The 16,922-nt window shown below is 40.9% G+C and overlaps 1 protein-coding gene across 1 annotated transcript in view; it reads left to right on the top strand.

Moving 5' to 3' along the window:
• Positions 1–2,185: 2,185 nt before the first annotated feature.
• LOC140240108 (pumilio homolog 2-like) overlaps positions 2,186–16,922 on the top strand; it is a 39,369-nt gene continuing 24,632 nt past the window's right edge. Inside the window, exons 1-9 of the mRNA XM_072319916.1 lie at positions 2,186–2,246; positions 8,416–8,746; positions 10,030–10,119; positions 11,212–11,308; positions 12,459–12,670; positions 13,568–13,770; positions 14,405–14,720; positions 15,279–15,381; positions 16,322–16,405. Coding sequence (XP_072176017.1) covers positions 8,507–8,746; positions 10,030–10,119; positions 11,212–11,308; positions 12,459–12,670; positions 13,568–13,770; positions 14,405–14,720; positions 15,279–15,381; positions 16,322–16,405 — 1,345 coding nt within the window. The 5' untranslated portion in view covers positions 2,186–2,246; positions 8,416–8,506. The remainder of the gene's footprint in view (positions 2,247–8,415; positions 8,747–10,029; positions 10,120–11,211; positions 11,309–12,458; positions 12,671–13,567; positions 13,771–14,404; positions 14,721–15,278; positions 15,382–16,321; positions 16,406–16,922) is intronic.

The following is a 16,922-nucleotide window of genomic DNA, read 5'->3' as shown; positions in this document are numbered from 1 at the left end:
ATTTTTGTATTTCAGCTTACAAAACATGGAATTCTTGTCATTTTTTGCTTATTAAATCTCACAATTATAGTGACGACCTTATATAGATAACGATTTATACCAACAAACTGAGGACTTGAAAAAATACTCTAAATTAGTACGAGCGAGTGAGCCGAAATTTGTATATTTCTGCGTCATTATTATGTTTTTTTCTTATCTTTTTTGAATTTTTTTTTTGCGCCCCCCCTCTCCCGTATGTTCGAAACCGTTGGCGTCCTCTTTTGATCCAATCGGCGATCGCTTCAGAACAATGAAATTGCAGTCGCTGCTCCGTGTAACATTTTCCTGCTAAATATAAAATGACATGGGTGAACGCAATAGACATTATCATTTTGTCGGCGTCAACGTCACGTTTTGTTCTTATCTTCTTCTCTTTTCTTATACAAATTTTGGCGAGCGAGCGCAGCGAGCGAGCCGAAAATTTTTGCATTTCAGCTTACAAATCATGAAACTCTAGTCATTTTTTACTTATTAAATCTTACAATTCTAATCAAGATATTATAGTGACGGCCTTATAGATAACGATTTATACCAACAAACTGAGGACTTGAAAAAATACTCTTAGTACGAGCGAGTGAGCCGAAATTTGTATATTTCCGCGTCTTCATTACGTTTTGTTCTTATCTTGTTTGATTTGTTGTTTGTTTTTTTTTGCGCCCCCCCCCCCCATGTTCGAAACCGTTGACGCCCTCTTTTGGGCGATCGCTTCAGAACGAATGAAATTGCAGCCGCTGCTCCGTGAAACATTTTGCCTGCTAAATATAAAATGACATGTGGGAACACAATAGACATTGTCATTTTGTCATTATCACGTTTTGTTCTTACCTTATTTTTTATATAAATTTTGGCGAGAGAGCGCAGCGAGCGAGCCGAAAATTTTTGTATTTCAGCTCACAGAACATGGAATTTTTGTGTGAACACAAACATTGTCATTTTGTCCGCGTCATCATCATGTTTTGTTTTTATCTTGTTTGATTTGGTTTTCTGCCCCCCCCCCCACCATTCTCCCTCCCCCTTCCGGGCGAGTTTTTTTTTTCTTTTTTTTTTTTCTTCTTCTTTTCTTTTTTTCTTCTTCTTCTTCGTTTTTTTTTTTTTTTTCGTTTTTTGCGCCCCCAAGGAGTGGCGCCCCGGGCACGTGCCCCCCTTGCCCCCCCCCCCCCCCCCCCAGCGCCACTGGGAATGCCCCTTTGACATTTTTTTTTTTTTTAACTGGTCCCACTTCCGGGAAAAAAGCAAAAATTTCGGGGGGGGGGCAAGTAGGTACACCCAATGTATTTCTATGTAAGCCTATCATAAAAAAAAAAAGTGTGTGTGTGTGTGTGTGTGGGGGGGGGGGGGGCTCTCCGGTTGCGCCGGCCCTGTTTATGACGTCACGGACAGTACAATTAAGAAATTTTGAGAAGTCCACTACCCAGATGCAAAGTACACGTTCATCTACAGTTAACCCTGAATACCAGTACTTGTTATAGGCCTATGTTCCGTCTCCTGCTTTCTGAAAGAGGTAAGTCAAGTGCTCTTTTTATGCTAGAAAAGTGAAAATATGTTGAATATTCTTGATACCAGTAGCTTCTTTTTATTGTTGTCCAAAATGACGCACTCGTGAAGTAGCCTTATGCAGCAATGACGGCACCGAAACTTGAAGAAATAACTGAACCTTTGAATGAATGTAATTATGGCATTAATATTGTCCCATGTCCTCCAACTTTCGGCTTCACTGATGTGTTCCACCGATTTTACTGCTTTCACTTAATTCACATTTGATTATGTTTGGGCTTTGGTTAAACCAAACTGGAAGTGATAAAGTCGAGATGCACTTATGAGGGCAAGAAAATACTCTGTTAAAACATTGTTCCTTCAAAATGTTTCCAGAAGACGAAAACAAAGTATGAAAATCGGCGGTCAAAATAATAGCACCATTCCCTATTTCCTTGCTCGCAAGAATATCTTACATCTAAAGAACGGAAACGGACGTTTTTAGCTATCAAAACTAATCACATGTCCAAACTTTCGTGAATGAATGGAGGAATTAATATCACGCTCCAGCTGCAACGACTAGGTATCGGAAGATGAATGTTGCATAGTTTGCGCGTGACGTCACACTTTGCGCGTGCGAATCGGGTGAGCACATGGCACCCACAATGCTTCACGGTTCAAAATGTCGCCCGCTGACGAAGTGCCGAAGCGGCTATGAATCTGGCTGCATCGAGGTAAGTCGAGTACGAGGAAGCGTGAAAATTTCTTAAAATGTTTGTGAATAAGTGAGAGATCACATATGTTAGATTTGGTGCAATTTGAGGTGTAAATACTGTTCATAAAATCGTATGAAGGCCTGGATGTACATGCTTTTTGTTATGGTCAACTTCTGTAAACAATGCACGTTATTTATATCGCTGCGTAGGTTGGCTGTGTGTATGTGTGCATGCCTTGTACTTAGCATCGCACGGTGAGCAGTAGGCAGTCTTCGATGTGTGCGACGACTGAAGATTCTGTGTGTGTATCCTGTATATTGGCCTTGCGTAGAACCTGTGTCTTACTACGGAGGCTACAATGCACTTGCATGACTCATACTGAGTTAGGCATGGAATGCTACTGCTGAGCCTCTCAATGTAGCACGCTGCCCGAGAACGCTTTGTTAAAAAAGGGCTATGTATGTGCACAAATTTTACATCAGAGGTTAGAATGAATTGTCTAAACGAAGTCTGAAAAACTTGAAATTCAGTGTGGCCATTGGATGGTTACTCTCTTGAGGCATTGTGCCTGTAATAAACGATAAAAACACTGCACAGATGACAGTATTTGAGGTGACTTTTTTTCTTCACTCAAATCTCAATCCATATTCCAGTGTTTTCATTTTCCATTGAATAGCTAGCTCAAATATCATGAATATTACAGTATTCTAGTAGTATAGTGAGGTGCCTGCACCTTGCCAGGGCCAGGGGCCCGAATACCGTCGTCACCCTTTTTAAAATTGTTACGAGCGCACTGAATAATGATTTATGCCTGGGACTGTGTTCGGTATGCTTGAAACTTGGCAGGACTACCACAACCAAGCAAATTGTGGTGAAAACCAAAGAGTTTTTCACAAAAATCTGAAATTATATGAGGAATACGTGTTATCAGTAGATCTAGTGCCTTATAAGTATTACGGTCACCCGCACGCATCTTTTACGTGTAGAGCTCTACAATATGTAGAAACGTCTATGGGAGCATCTCGGTCACCCGCACACGTCTTTTACATGCTTCGTCTATGGGAGCGCGGTTGACGAGTTGCAGGCCCCTTCCTTAGCGCACAACCATTCTGTATCGTTCGCGTTTGACGACGATAGCTGCAAATTTCCGGTATCGATCAGTGAACTTGTGATTCTGTTGGAATCTTCAGCATTTTTTTGTATGTCAGTGGGATTTTATAGAATTTCAGTGACGAAATGTGATTCAAATATATGCATAAACATTAACTGACGAGATGCGGGTCACCCAAGTACAGCTGTATACCGGTAACTGGTATAGAACATTACTGTAGACTGTTTTAATATGTCACAACAAAAGTCAAATGAACTAATTTTGTGTTAGACGAAAACATTGCGTAACCCGTTGGAGGACGAATCCCAAGTAGAACGAGTACTAAAATTTATACTCGAGCAAGGGTCTATTAGAAATGCGTATTGTAGCAAAATCAGCCCGTTCTCAATGGGTTAACAGTATAAAACAAGTTAGAGACTAAGGTAAGCAAGGAAGCGTGCGTGTATCATCTCACTTCTTGCGTAGAATTAGAAGTCTTTGTTACATGTATGCCTAGGCCTACATTGTAGATTACATGTACCTAGATTCTAGAGCTCTTATGTTTCCAAATGACTGTCAGAGTGATCTTTGCATTATTTACTAGAATGTCTAGACCCTATTCAACGTTGTGTTGTTAGATCTAACGTTGGTAAGCTTCAGATGACAATCACAAAGCTGAAGCCCGAAGGTGTGATTTTCGTCAGTTTGTCTCCCTCTACAAATTAGATTTGTTAAGATTGCAACTGCTGATCTGTTAATTAACAAACATGTCGAAAATGTTATGTTTTTCGACATGTTTGCTAATTTACAGATCAGCAGTTTCCAGTTGCAATCTTAACAAATTTAATCTGTAGAGGGAGACAAATTGAAGAAAATCCACACCTTCTTCACCTTCACACCTCTGAATTATACCCGGGATCTTTCTTTCAATCACAAAGCTGTTTAGATTATTGGGTTAGAAACACCTTTCTGAATCATCAGGAAAAGTGTGATCTGAAACATGTTTAAGCCAGAAACACATTTCTGTAGAGATGATAAATGCTATGTCGTTATGAAAGGCACTTTGTCTATAGCTCGCACCTACCCACGCCACGCTAACCTATTTCCGGTTTCGATACAGATAGCGCGCACCCGGCACTTGTAGACACTATCTGGAGTAAAAGCACCAGTTTTCAGATACTAATGCTTTTGTGCAATATTTGTTCAACTAAATACATTGAAAAATAATATCTACAACAATGTATGTCATTAAAAACTACTTCAAACTCAATGTTAATTCTGTTAAATACATCATAGAATTTCACAAAATCCCAAATTATATCACCTGGATAATTCACCAGAATCTTTCCGGCCCCTCCAGAATTCAGACGCATTCAATGTCAATGGCATACAAGGCCGCTGAAACATGCGCTGCATCATACCTTGTTGGTGCAAGGTTGCATTGGGGACATTGCAGTACATTTGTATTCGTTGGTGTCCGAATTCTGGCGAGTCTGCACTTGTAGTCAACCCCTGTGCATTTGTAATAGTCACTCCATTGCATTGGCACATGCAGAGATTTTGTTTTTCTTTTGTGTTTTTGCAGATACCATCAAACTCTGAGCTTGGGATTTAGTGAAAAATCTTGCAACAGAACGGCACATTTCACGATTCTTAGCGTTTTTTTAGTGACCCTGATTCTTAGCAGAGGACTTAATTCATGCACGTTATAGAAAAGTTGTGCCGGTTCTGCATTTTTTTTAATGGCAAAATGTAAGATTTTGGATCAATTTTTGGAGATGACAAAGGGACTTCCCTGACGTGAATGACATTGCCAGTATAAGAAATGGTGTGACATTCGTGTGTTGTGACAATAGAACTTGCTGGCTTGTGATTAGTGACTAGTTGCCGAAAACTGGTGGTTTTACTCTACTGTATGCATGTGTTGATCTCTTCTCCTCGGGTCAAGCAGCGCAATAAAGGTAACTGCGCAATGATACATCTTCCTCTCAGTAGAGATAAGCGCAACAACTAGAGAAATGTGATCGGACAGGCCTTAGCAAACACGTTTTGATAGTGGGCATTGAGCCATGTTTCTGGGAAAGATAATAATCGTGGACTAAGAGGAAGAGCACAAGAAGTAGAGAGCATTTTTGTGCGACTCCAGCTCCAGTGCAGTGTGTTACAGCAAACAACACGCTTTACTTGAGGGCTTCCATCCATGCTCAAGCTACAGCTGTGTAGATGGTATGCTTATTTTGTCTGAACGATATGTCATGCTGTTCATCAACTCTAATGCTCTCAATGCCATAATGTTCAACTTCATGGCTCTTTGTACAGCTGTAGTGTAGGTGAACAGAAGATAAGGCAGGCATCGTCAAAACAAGGCTTTATTCAAGTGGGTACTTGTTCTCTTCCAGGGAAATAGTTGTACATACACAAGCAGCAGTATAGTGAAGTCTTCACGCTCGTATGTCTTTCGTTCTAGTGTTAATATAGTTTCGATTTAGCTCTTCCCATGCTCACAGGGAGTATGTAAAAATATACTGTACAAATGTAGTGTAAGTGGAATTGATGTCTTGATCATGGTACATGTACACAATTTTTGTCATGATGTTGGAGACTTTGCTTTCAAAGATTTTCCATACAGATTCTTTTTTGTTTAAAGAAGAGTTTAACATAATATGTTTTCAGTATCATTTCCACTCAATGCTCTAATGTGATGTTTTTACATAGAATTGTTGAATTCTTGGGGAATGCTTGTTGTAGTTGTGATAACTGCATACCTTTGCACTGTAGTTTTGAATTTTCGAATTTCATGGGTTAACAGAAATATAATGTATGTGAGAGTACAAATTGTAGCAACTTGTTGAACTTGTTGAAATAAAAACACTACATCTAAAACAAAGAATTTTCATATTCAAAATGTGCAAGGTGAGAAGCTGTTCAATGTATATGTACATTGTAGCTTTCCCCTGTAAATGGGATTCTGTGAGCTGTTTCTTGTTGATGTGTGTTCTTGATTGTGAATTTAACCACTCACAAAATTTGTTAGCAAGTCTCAATTTGCTGCTACACTTGTATTTTGCTTGCAAAGTGTCTGTGAGTGTAAAAGTGTGTCACATGTGGTCCATTGTTAATCATCCTGTGCTTGAATTCATGAAAGAGAAAGAGAGACCAGGATTTTATTTTTTCTGCCTGTTAACATGTAGTGGTACATTTTAATGTTAGTAATGTAAGCACATTTTGACAAATTCTGCCTCTCATCAGGCTCTAAATTTAAGCAATTTCTTGCCAGTATGCACATTGTACATGATAAGCCATCTGGGAAGCCTTTTCACTGTTGTTTATAGGTTATGAAGAATAATTTTTATATTTCACAGAACAGTACAATTCCAGGTAGACCAACCTCATACAAACTATTTGTAAGGGCAGCAAATCATAACCTACTCGCATTTAGTCAAACATGGTGAAATTATTACAAGTACATTGTAGATGGAGTTTAAATACAGTTCTCAACTACTAGTAGCAAAAGAACAGAAGCAGAATTATTATCGTTCAATAACTAAACAATTCTGAAACTGCTACCCACCCCCCCAAAAACCCAAACAATAGTTGTCTGTTTGCCTGTGATTAAATGAAGCGATACCTGTAAATCCTTGACAAAATTAGACTTGCACTTCTAGTACCTGCAACCTGCATAACAGAATTGTTAGTCATGCATGCAAAAGGTAAGAGAAAGGCAAACAATTTGTATTCAGAAAAGAATCTTATGCCTCCATGAAAGGAACATGAATCTACAAGTTCCTGTTTCGAGTGGTTAATTGATTTCATGGAGTTCTGTGACTTGTATGGCGGGGGAGAGGGGATGATTAATGTTGGTTGAGAAGTGTCATCATTTGGAAATCTTATATGCCATGCTGTCATTTGGACATTTTGCAAAAGTGATTTTGATATGCATACTGGAGGTGGTTTTAAGTTTTCTTGGATGTATACAGATCTAGACCAAAAGATGCCTTCGAGAGGGTGTAGAGAGTAAAAGTTGAATTAAGATGTTTGGACTATTCAGAAATAAAATCTCTAGTATTTGGACATTACATGTAAGTATATTCTTGCCCCAGTGCATTTTACCCTTTTATCTGTTTAGTACATACCATGCCGACTTTGTTTAAGATTCATGTACTCCAGAAACTTTTGAAAGAACATCGATCAGAGATGGTACAACCCTTCCCCAGCCCCTGCCCCCACCCCAATTGGGGGAGGGGGGGGGGGGTGATTGAAGATGGTTCTAAGTTGAGTAAGAAACATATTTATTGAAGAACTGCATATATCGGCATGCTTGAGTTGATGGTAGATTAAATTGAACACATAATGTACCCAGAGGCGTCTTTGTCGATCTACTTAAAGTGTGCTTAGCATGTATAATATAACTTTGATGGGCAATTTTTTAGTTAACTTTAGTGCCGCTTCTCTGTGAATAGGTTATTATTCCACGAAGCAGAAAGCTGAGGAAATCAGGATGTAAATAGTATCGCACCTGGATTCTCTTGTTTCAATGTCCAGCTAGCTAGCTACAAATATGTATCAATCGTGGACTCAGGGGTTTGCTTGGCTCAAGCTCGCTGTTACTCGAAGAGGAAGCAGGAGAATAAAAATCACAAACGGAAGATATTCTTGAACCATTCCCAGAGGCCATCAACATAAGGCATTGCCATTATTGTTAGCTCTGTGATACCCTGTAGTGTAACGAAAAAGGTGAATTAAGTGTCTCTTTGAAAATGACATGACAAGATTGTAAAGCATTATCCTTGTTCATGAGCAAAACCCCTTATTTTTTCACTTTTTATTTATTGCTCGGTCAAAAGTCAGATTTGACTTCATTTCGTTTTAGTTATTTTATGTCTCTTCATTTATTTGTAGGCAATTACAGCTTCTGTACATCATCCAAATATGCCTAATTTGAAAATATGAATGATTAAAACAATACAGCAAATTATTATGATGTGCATTTTCAACATATCTTTTACTGTTTGGGGTATATGAGATTTTACTTTTTATCCATCGTACAAATATACATTGTACTTCAGTTTTTGTCTCTCGGATTTATTTGACCCGCAGGCCTTGTCATGCGTGTTGCCTGCACAGACATTGTAAATAGCTCAAGCAGGACAAGACGCGAATACCAGGTCTGTCTCTCGCAGTGCGAAACATGAATGATGTTGCATGGGAGAATTCGGCACGCAGCAACAACAGCGGAGGCAGCAGTCAAGCACTTTCCAGCAGTAGTGGCATGAGACAGGGATACGGTCGTATGGCTCAGCCGCAACGCACACGCGACGACGCAACAGTGAGATACTTTTACCAGAGACCGGGACACAACATGACGGAGGCAGGCGGCCAGTACCCCAAGCAGAGATGGGCAGTCGGGGACGACTCCGTCCTTGACCAGGTCAGTTTCGGTTCACTTCTGCACCCTGCGGCACACGTGGACAGTTGAATCACATTTGTGTAATCACAATCAAGTGTTTATAAACCAGTTAATGAACTCCATTCTAAAGTGAACTTGCACATGTGCAATTTGAACATGTACTGTCGTGTGATTAAAATTTCCAGAAAAAGTGCAAGGGTTCCTTTGCCCAGTCCATTATAGAGATTTCACTTCATGTGGGGGCCTAAAATAAAGTGCAAGAACAAAGGGGCCTTGTCCTTGTGGAAATGTGGTTAACATGGCCTTTTAAGACAGGTATGTGAAATTGGTGAATGCAGAAAGATGAAGTGAAACACATGAAAGTTTAGGAAAACCTGACACATTGCTTTCTGATGAAGCTGTGGATAATTCCACGCAGTGCCGTCTCCTGATACGAACTTTACAACTGGACGTGATATCACAGTAGTAAAATGATATGCAGAAAATAAAAGGGGAATTTGAAAGAACTCTTGACCTAGTTCCTCCAGAAGGCATGGAGAATAATGTTTGCCATAACATGATGTCTCATCAACAGTTCAAGGGAATATACGTACTAACCATTAAAGCAACAGTAGCAAGAAAACATGAAGATAAGTTTACTGGGATGTTCTAATTTTATGAGATTGTGAATTGCTGTGGAGATCCCAGATAGACAGGGCAGCACATGGAATTAATAAACTGAATTTAACAACATTCTTTACTCTTGATTGGATTGTCCAATTTTCCCAAAACTTTTCCTGATTGTTTTGTATCCACATGTACATGTTTAGAAAAGCTTCCCCTTGATAGCTTAAAATGGATGTTTTACAGATAATTCACTTGCATACACTGCAATAAATATTGAGGTTGTGTCAGATATCCCTAACTAGTTGCATGGTATAGACGAGGTTCCGTGACGTCAAATGACGCTTTGGCTGAGAGGCAAAAGTAAATTTCATGTGTATTACGCGCATGGCTCAAGCGCGGTGTACGCTTAGCGTATACCCGCCTGCCTATCATGAGACATGGTTATGTAACTCTTACGCGCTTGCCCACTCGTATGGGGGTCCCCTTACGCAATTTTTGCCCCTCAGCATGACTTGGTGACGTCATTGGAACCTCATCTATATGAAAGAGTACCAGGTATAGCAAACTTTCTAGACTGTGTGATGTAATCTCTACTTGGTTTGGTTATCCTTTTCCCTTCTTCCCCCGACCCCCATCACCACCACTACTGCCACCACCACCACCACCACTACCACCACCACCACCATTACCTGCTCCAGGTTCGCTCCGCTGGAGATGTGAGTCGTATGACCAACGAGTTCCATGCATTACACCTTGATAATGATGCTCGGCCACGGAACATTGAGGAGGTGAGTCTCGAGAAATATCTGCAGATGTTGTTATGCTCCGAATCCAAGCCCATGTGAGTGGGCAGACTAATGACACTCATAATGCCATGTGTAATATGTAACCTAGGACTGTGGAAAAATTGCATCTTGTTTAAGTGTAAAGCATGGATGACGGGCTATTGGGGCTCTTTGAAGGGTCATGACGCTGTAGTATTTTAACAAGAGAAATCGTGTGAAAGTGAATTACACAGTAATTACTGACATAAAACTACAGGGCCCCGTTTTATCAAAAGATACTGTAAGATTGATTTTGAATTTCCTTTCCACACAGGCTGCCATAGACTTACAGTTGAAATCAACTATATTATCAATTTTAACTCTTCATAAAACAGGGCCCAGGTCTGCTAGGAGCACTTACCACTTAAAAACCATGATTTAAAAAAGAACAATGATAAATCCACTAATAAAACGTAACTTCTTCCACTTGAAAAGAAAAGCTCATAGTGACGGTAATGACATTTTAAAACGCTGATGTACTTGGTTTCTTACATGGTTATTGTCACTGATACTTTTCACTGGTCCAAGCATGTCTATGGTTACATGTGAATAGACAATCGCTTTAAAATGAACCACCAGGAGTAAATCTCACATTGGCTCTAAACATGCAAATACACAATTATGTGGCATATTGGAACTTCCAGATGTGATGTACTCAAAGAGATGAGATTTGCCGCGATTAGTTTCAGTTGCTAGCTTGGGTTTGAAAGAGAAAGTAAATTTTGACTTCCTGGTTTTAGAAACAAGCGGAGTCACAAGAAACAAGTGAGATATATGCAATGAAAAGTATGGTAAAAGAAAAAAAAATGATCAGGGGAAGCAGGCCTAAGTATCATACAGTGCATTCATTTTAGAAAAAAAAAAATGTCTGAATAATAGATTGATGTCTAAATGTATCTGGGTTGCTCGCCTTCGTGGTAGACAATTGTGAATGCTAACATGTGGCGGCTATGCAAGCGATCAGTTATCACAGTTCGCAGGCGCATGACCCAAATTTCTCACACTGACCAATCATGTTTTTTTTTTTTTTTGTCTGTCTGTCTGTCTGTCTGTCAGAAAATCTGGGATGCACAGGAGAATAACAAGGAAGAGGACATCTTTCAGCAGTGGCCGTCAAATGCATGGGGAGGCAGCGGGGGACTACCAGGCTCTAGTGAGTGCAGATATTTTAAGGGACATTCCAGATGATTTTCATAATTTCACATCATGTAGTACATAAATCGACAACTCCATGTATAGATTTGTGGAATTTATTGTGGTTCTTGAGCAGAGAAACAATACTTTGAAAAACCTTACACAAATTACACTGAATAAGGATGATTACATAGGAGGTTCACATATTTCAGAAATGTAGCAGTGTAATTCCATTACAATACCGCTTGCTTGCGAGTTCACCTGTGTATAATCTATGCATGCCTTCTTCTTTTGTTCTGGTTCCTTGAGCCCCAACTCATGCATTCTTATGGTGACTCTGCCATGTCATCATCCTTGTTCATTGCAATTTGTTCTGGATTTTGAAAATATTCTTATTCTTCATCCCAATTATCACAAATTCTGAAACTCTGTCCTCAGTATAACTAATTTATAGTTGTTTAAATGTAAAAATCTGAAAATCATCCGGAGGTCTCCTTTAATGGCTTTCATATTTTTTTATAAAGACCTGGTAATGTTGGGATACCATGGAGTTGGGAAGGCTGGCCCCTGACTTTGATACAGTTGAGAATTCCTGTCGGGAATTGTGTCCAGCTTTATCACTGATCTCTGTGAAAGTACACACACAGTCTCGAATCTCGACTGGAGTCGATCCTTACCAATAAACGTACATTGCAATGCACATAGGGTATTCGCTGACCAGTGCTCTGTATTGTTTTTGAATGTATTCTGGTGCAGTGATTGAATCAAGCACCCGTGAATTCCCATGCTGCTGGTTCTTTAACATATAAAATACCCTCTAGTGCAAATTAGTGTAAAAGAAGGTAATTTAAGTGTTCAGGCAAGTGAGATGAAACTTCGTGCTCATTAATTTGGCTGACTGGCAGCTTTTTTACTACGAATAGTTGCTCGTGAAGTAGCTTATGTTGTGATAGAAGACAAAAGGGTAAACATATTAGAAGCTCTCTAAGGCTCAGTTTCTGCATAAAAACCGCAGCCGTAAATGAGGTCAGCTTTTTTTGTTGTTTTTTTGTTTTGATTTTAAAGAAATGCTTATGAGAACCAAAGTATAATGTTACCCTGTTGTCACTGTACCCCGTGTCTAAGTGAGTAAATAACCTTTCGACGTTTGTTTGCTTCTTTCTGTCAAGACCACTCCATGTCGCAGCCGATCATGGTGCAGCAGCGTCGGCAGCTCTCGCCCGGGACGGGGACCTTCCAGGGCCAGGAGAGCACCGTCATGTCGCCGCGGTCGGACACCAGCGGCCTGGGGCTGAGCATGGCGGAGTATGTCTTGGCCTCCTCTCCGCAGGGCAAGGATCTGGAGGGCAAGCTGCACAGACTCAAGCCGGGATTTGTCAGCGTAAGAGAGAGAGTGAGACTCTCTTTATATACCATTCCTCCATCAAACAATCAGTCAGACAGTCAGTCAGTCAGTCAATCGGTCGGTCGGTCAGTCTGTCTGACTGTCTGTCTATCAATCACTCAGTCAATACTTTGTATATTTTCCTTTTTCTTTTCACGAAGGAAAATGTTGTGTTTCTGAAATTTGATGTAGTATGCACAGTATTTGCAATATTTTACACCAAAATATGATTTCTGCCTTCAAAATATGTTGGTTTACTCTGCATTGGCATGTCTTTAGGGATGGAGAGGTTTGCAGCTTTGCCTTCGATATATACATTAACCACTGATCTCTGTAGGAAGTATCTGGATATCTCATTGGTTAGTCATTTTGAAGCCACTGTCCCGCCATCTTACCATGTACATCGCCTTACACTTTGTAAGGAGCTCAAGACATGATCTGGATGACAGTCTCTGCTGGGAAATGTGTGCATGTCTGCATAAAGTGTGCATGGTAACATGGTGGTTCAGTAGCGTCAATTGTTTGTACAGCATGAATGAGCCAGTGAGACATCCAGATGGTCCTGTAGAGATCATTGACTTCAACCTTTTGAAGACTAGTCCTGAGCAGGGTGCTACACTTGTACATAACTTTTTTTCTTTTTTTTTTAAACCAATTGCCCAATCGGGCAAGCAGATTTTCAGATTGTTTCAGAGCACTTACCAGAACTTGAATTCCAAAACACTTACCAAACTTTGGTTTTCACTTGCCCCGGGCAATGGGGCAAGTGTTTACTTGTAGCACCTTGCCGAGTACACTTGGGCAGGTGCCTATGGGTAGTGTGTGTTATAACGAAGTGATCGTGTTGTCAAAGGGGTTAATCGTAGTTGATATCGTCTTTCTGCTATCTCCCAGGATGGAGGAGGAGGACAGCATCAACACCAGCACCAGCATCAGCACCAGCAGGGCGGAGACATCAACCAGCAGGCCCAGGGCAATGGCAAGAAGAGCAAGACCCCGTCCCCGTTTGAGGCGGAGGGGGACAAGCAGGAGGTGGTGGAGAATGGCATCGACCCCACCCCACAGGCCAAGGTTGAGGAGGACCCCAACGCATTCAGGTATGCATGCATGCATGCATGTGTGTGCTTTGTGTGGCAGTGTGTCGCACTGCCTGGCAGGGATGTGAGACTTCAGAGTTGAAGCCAATTTCAGATTTTTGCATATTTTTTTTTTTGCTCTGCCCAAAACCCACTTTTCAGAATTTGTGGCAATTCAAATGCATTGATGTGTTCTCAATTTAATTCACTCCAGATATTTTTTTTTTCATAAGTTTCAGATTTTTGCATTTTTTTTTTTTTTTTGCCATGTGGTTAGCTCAGTATTTGTGTGTGTGTGTGTGTGGGTGTGTGTGTGGGTGGGTTTGCAAGTGTGTATGCATTAGCCTATTTTTTTTTTTTTTTTTTTTTTTTTTTTAAAGAAATTATAATGGTAGCTTGGAATGTTATTTTGTGTGAAAACCTACATTCACATTTTGGTGAAACAAGCAACTTGCGCAAGGAGCGGAGTGAATGCAGTACCGGTGCATGGTTGATTCCAGTAGCCAGGGTAATGGTGTGTTATACAGCATTTTTCTCCCCAGAAAGTGTATGACTTAGACCACCTTCCCCCCTCCCCCCCTCCTCCAGTGGTAGTAACCTGCCACACTCAGTCACAGACCCAGTGAAGAATTGTTAATTGTGATGATTGTTTCAGCCGAACCCCGGGAAGCCGGGATCCTTCCCCAACGGAGCAGGAGGAGGGCAAGAACGCGGCGATGCAACAGCCGGTGACCTCCGTGGCCGACATGCAGCTGCAGAACATGATGCAGAAGGTGCACCACCAGCACCACCCCCAGCCCTCCGAGGGGCCCTACATCGAGGGCGGCGTCCAGAACCCCCTGCAGATCGACACCAGCGCCGGCATGGAGAATGTCGGCGGCATCGAGGGGCTGCAGTTCGACTACGCCGGTGGCAACCAGATGGCCCACAGCATGGACAGCCCCAGCTACATCAACTATGAACAGCCACAGGTTGGTCTCGGAGTAGCATATGCATGAATTTCGGTCCATAGCTGGCTGTCTTGTTTACTGTGAAAGTAGCAAGTTTTTTACAATTTTTTGTTGATTATTATTATTTCTGTTTGTGCCAGAGCCAATTTCAGTAAACTTTACCTTAGAATATTTGCAGACGAGAGTATTTTCTTTGTATATCACATTCTATCAAAGAAAAATTTCACCTACTAATTTCATGCTATTTCTGTTAAAGGGATGGTATAGTATTGGTGGAGATGGGGATTAAGCTTGTAACTTCTTGCGAGATACCAAGAAACTGCTTATGAAATAACACAGAGCATACCATTTTAAGAGGAATTCAAAGTTTATTTGATGAAAATCGGTTTTGGAATGGCTGAGACATCCAAAAACAAAGTATTAAAAACAAAGCGATTGTAATAAAAGGTGGGTCCCATTGTGCAGTATGACAATGCCATTTGGGGGGGGGGGGGGTAATTGTCTTGGGGAGGGTTGTATTGCCAGAATAGAGAGGAGTAAATTGTGTGTATCATTTTTTATTCCATGGCGTTCCAACAGCAGATGTTCCAGCAGCGTCAACCCACCCCACAGACCATTTCCGTTCAGCAGCTTACCCCTCAGCAGCAGTACGCACTGGCAGCGGCACAACAGCAGCAGCTCGGTGAGTCTCGCAATATATTGCTCTCGAATGTAGCAAGTTTCTCCTTTTGTTTTGGAAGTGAAGGGGGGTGGGGGGGCGTAGGGTAAGGAGTATACTTTGTATACCATTCTGATCTGGATGTATGTGATTGTATCGGGGACTCTGTAGGTTACAGGTCCAGAATGACCCTTGCCGTGCCATGCAGAGCTAAAAAGCTGCCACAAGATTGGCTATGAGGCACCCATCTTCTGAACAAATCTTTGCACTCCTTGATCACACCACCACTGGTCAAAAGAAGCGCAATGTTTTATTTGTGCTTGTCTTCTTTTTCTAATATTTTGTGTCTGTCGTTTGTTATATTTTGCTTGTCACATTTTTTTTTTTTTAATTCAGTATTCGGTATTCGCCCTTTCACCTAGTGATGGATAGGATTTGTATGCTTTAACTGTTGTTGAAGTTTAGCATGCTGAAAAGGCTCTCATGCATAGGCAGTTACTGTATGTCAAAATGCAGCATACCAACCAGTTTTGGATGGATTTACACAGTTGCACCGTTGTCAATAATAGATATGCTAATGTTAAGCTTAATTTGTTGTCAAGGCTGTTGGTTGTGTCATGCTTAGACTGAATTGCCGTACCACATGTTCAATTGACATAACATAGTGTAAGTTTTAAGAGTGTGATGAGAGGTTTTATCACATTTGACACAGAAGGATAATGTTGCAAGATTCTCAAGTTTGACCCATTTTCACCAAACATTGCTGTTCGTCGCAACCTCACATGCCAATTAAATAAGATTGTGATGTCATCAAATTACACCTGTCCTTCTTGTGTCTACCCTAAAGTATTGTGAAAATGACTCTGTCGGTGAATACTGTAAGTTTTAAAGCCATCTAAAACATTGAGTGGAATTTTGCATGTTGAATATCTCATCACACACCATCCTTCCCCTCTCTCCTCAGCCTTTGCAGCTAACCCCTACATCATAGCCGGCACCGCCCCCACCGCCCAAGACCCCTACGCACTTGGCATTGCTACAGTCACTGGTAAGATGACCCTTTCTCTGCCCTTTGTTTAGGTTTGACCAAGCCAACTGCCCTAGCGCTGATATTTGCTGATTTAGGACTTTGTAGTCAAGTGGAAGGTTGTTGGCGCTTTCATTGGCTCGTGCTCATAAAACTTGTTATCAGTGACAACTGCCACATTTCTATGACAAATTTGCTCTCAGCCAGTCAGATGCAAGGATTTCAGTAGCTTGTCACATCTATGACAACTTGTCACTCATAACAAATTTTATGAAACGGGGCCCTGGTGTGTTTTCTTTTGAAGTACAGGGGTTGTGAATATGGGCATAGAGGGATCTCAGATTTGCATTACAATTAACAGCACATGGTTCTGTGTATAGGAACGTGTATATAGTATGGAAGTTGCAGTAGATTTTCTAGAGAGAGGATTTTCATGAATGATAATTGGTCTCTAGCAAGAGGTCTGATTAAATTGTACATTTCTGAAGATGTTGACAGAAGATCTATATGGGCACACATTCTAAGGATTAAATTTAAA

This window comes from Diadema setosum, chromosome 16 (genome assembly GCF_964275005.1).
Source record: "Diadema setosum chromosome 16, eeDiaSeto1, whole genome shotgun sequence".
NCBI lineage: Eukaryota > Metazoa > Echinodermata > Echinoidea > Diadematoida > Diadematidae > Diadema > Diadema setosum.
The sequence above is the reverse complement of the archived record's forward strand: the minus strand, read 5'-3'. Positions and strand labels throughout refer to the sequence as shown.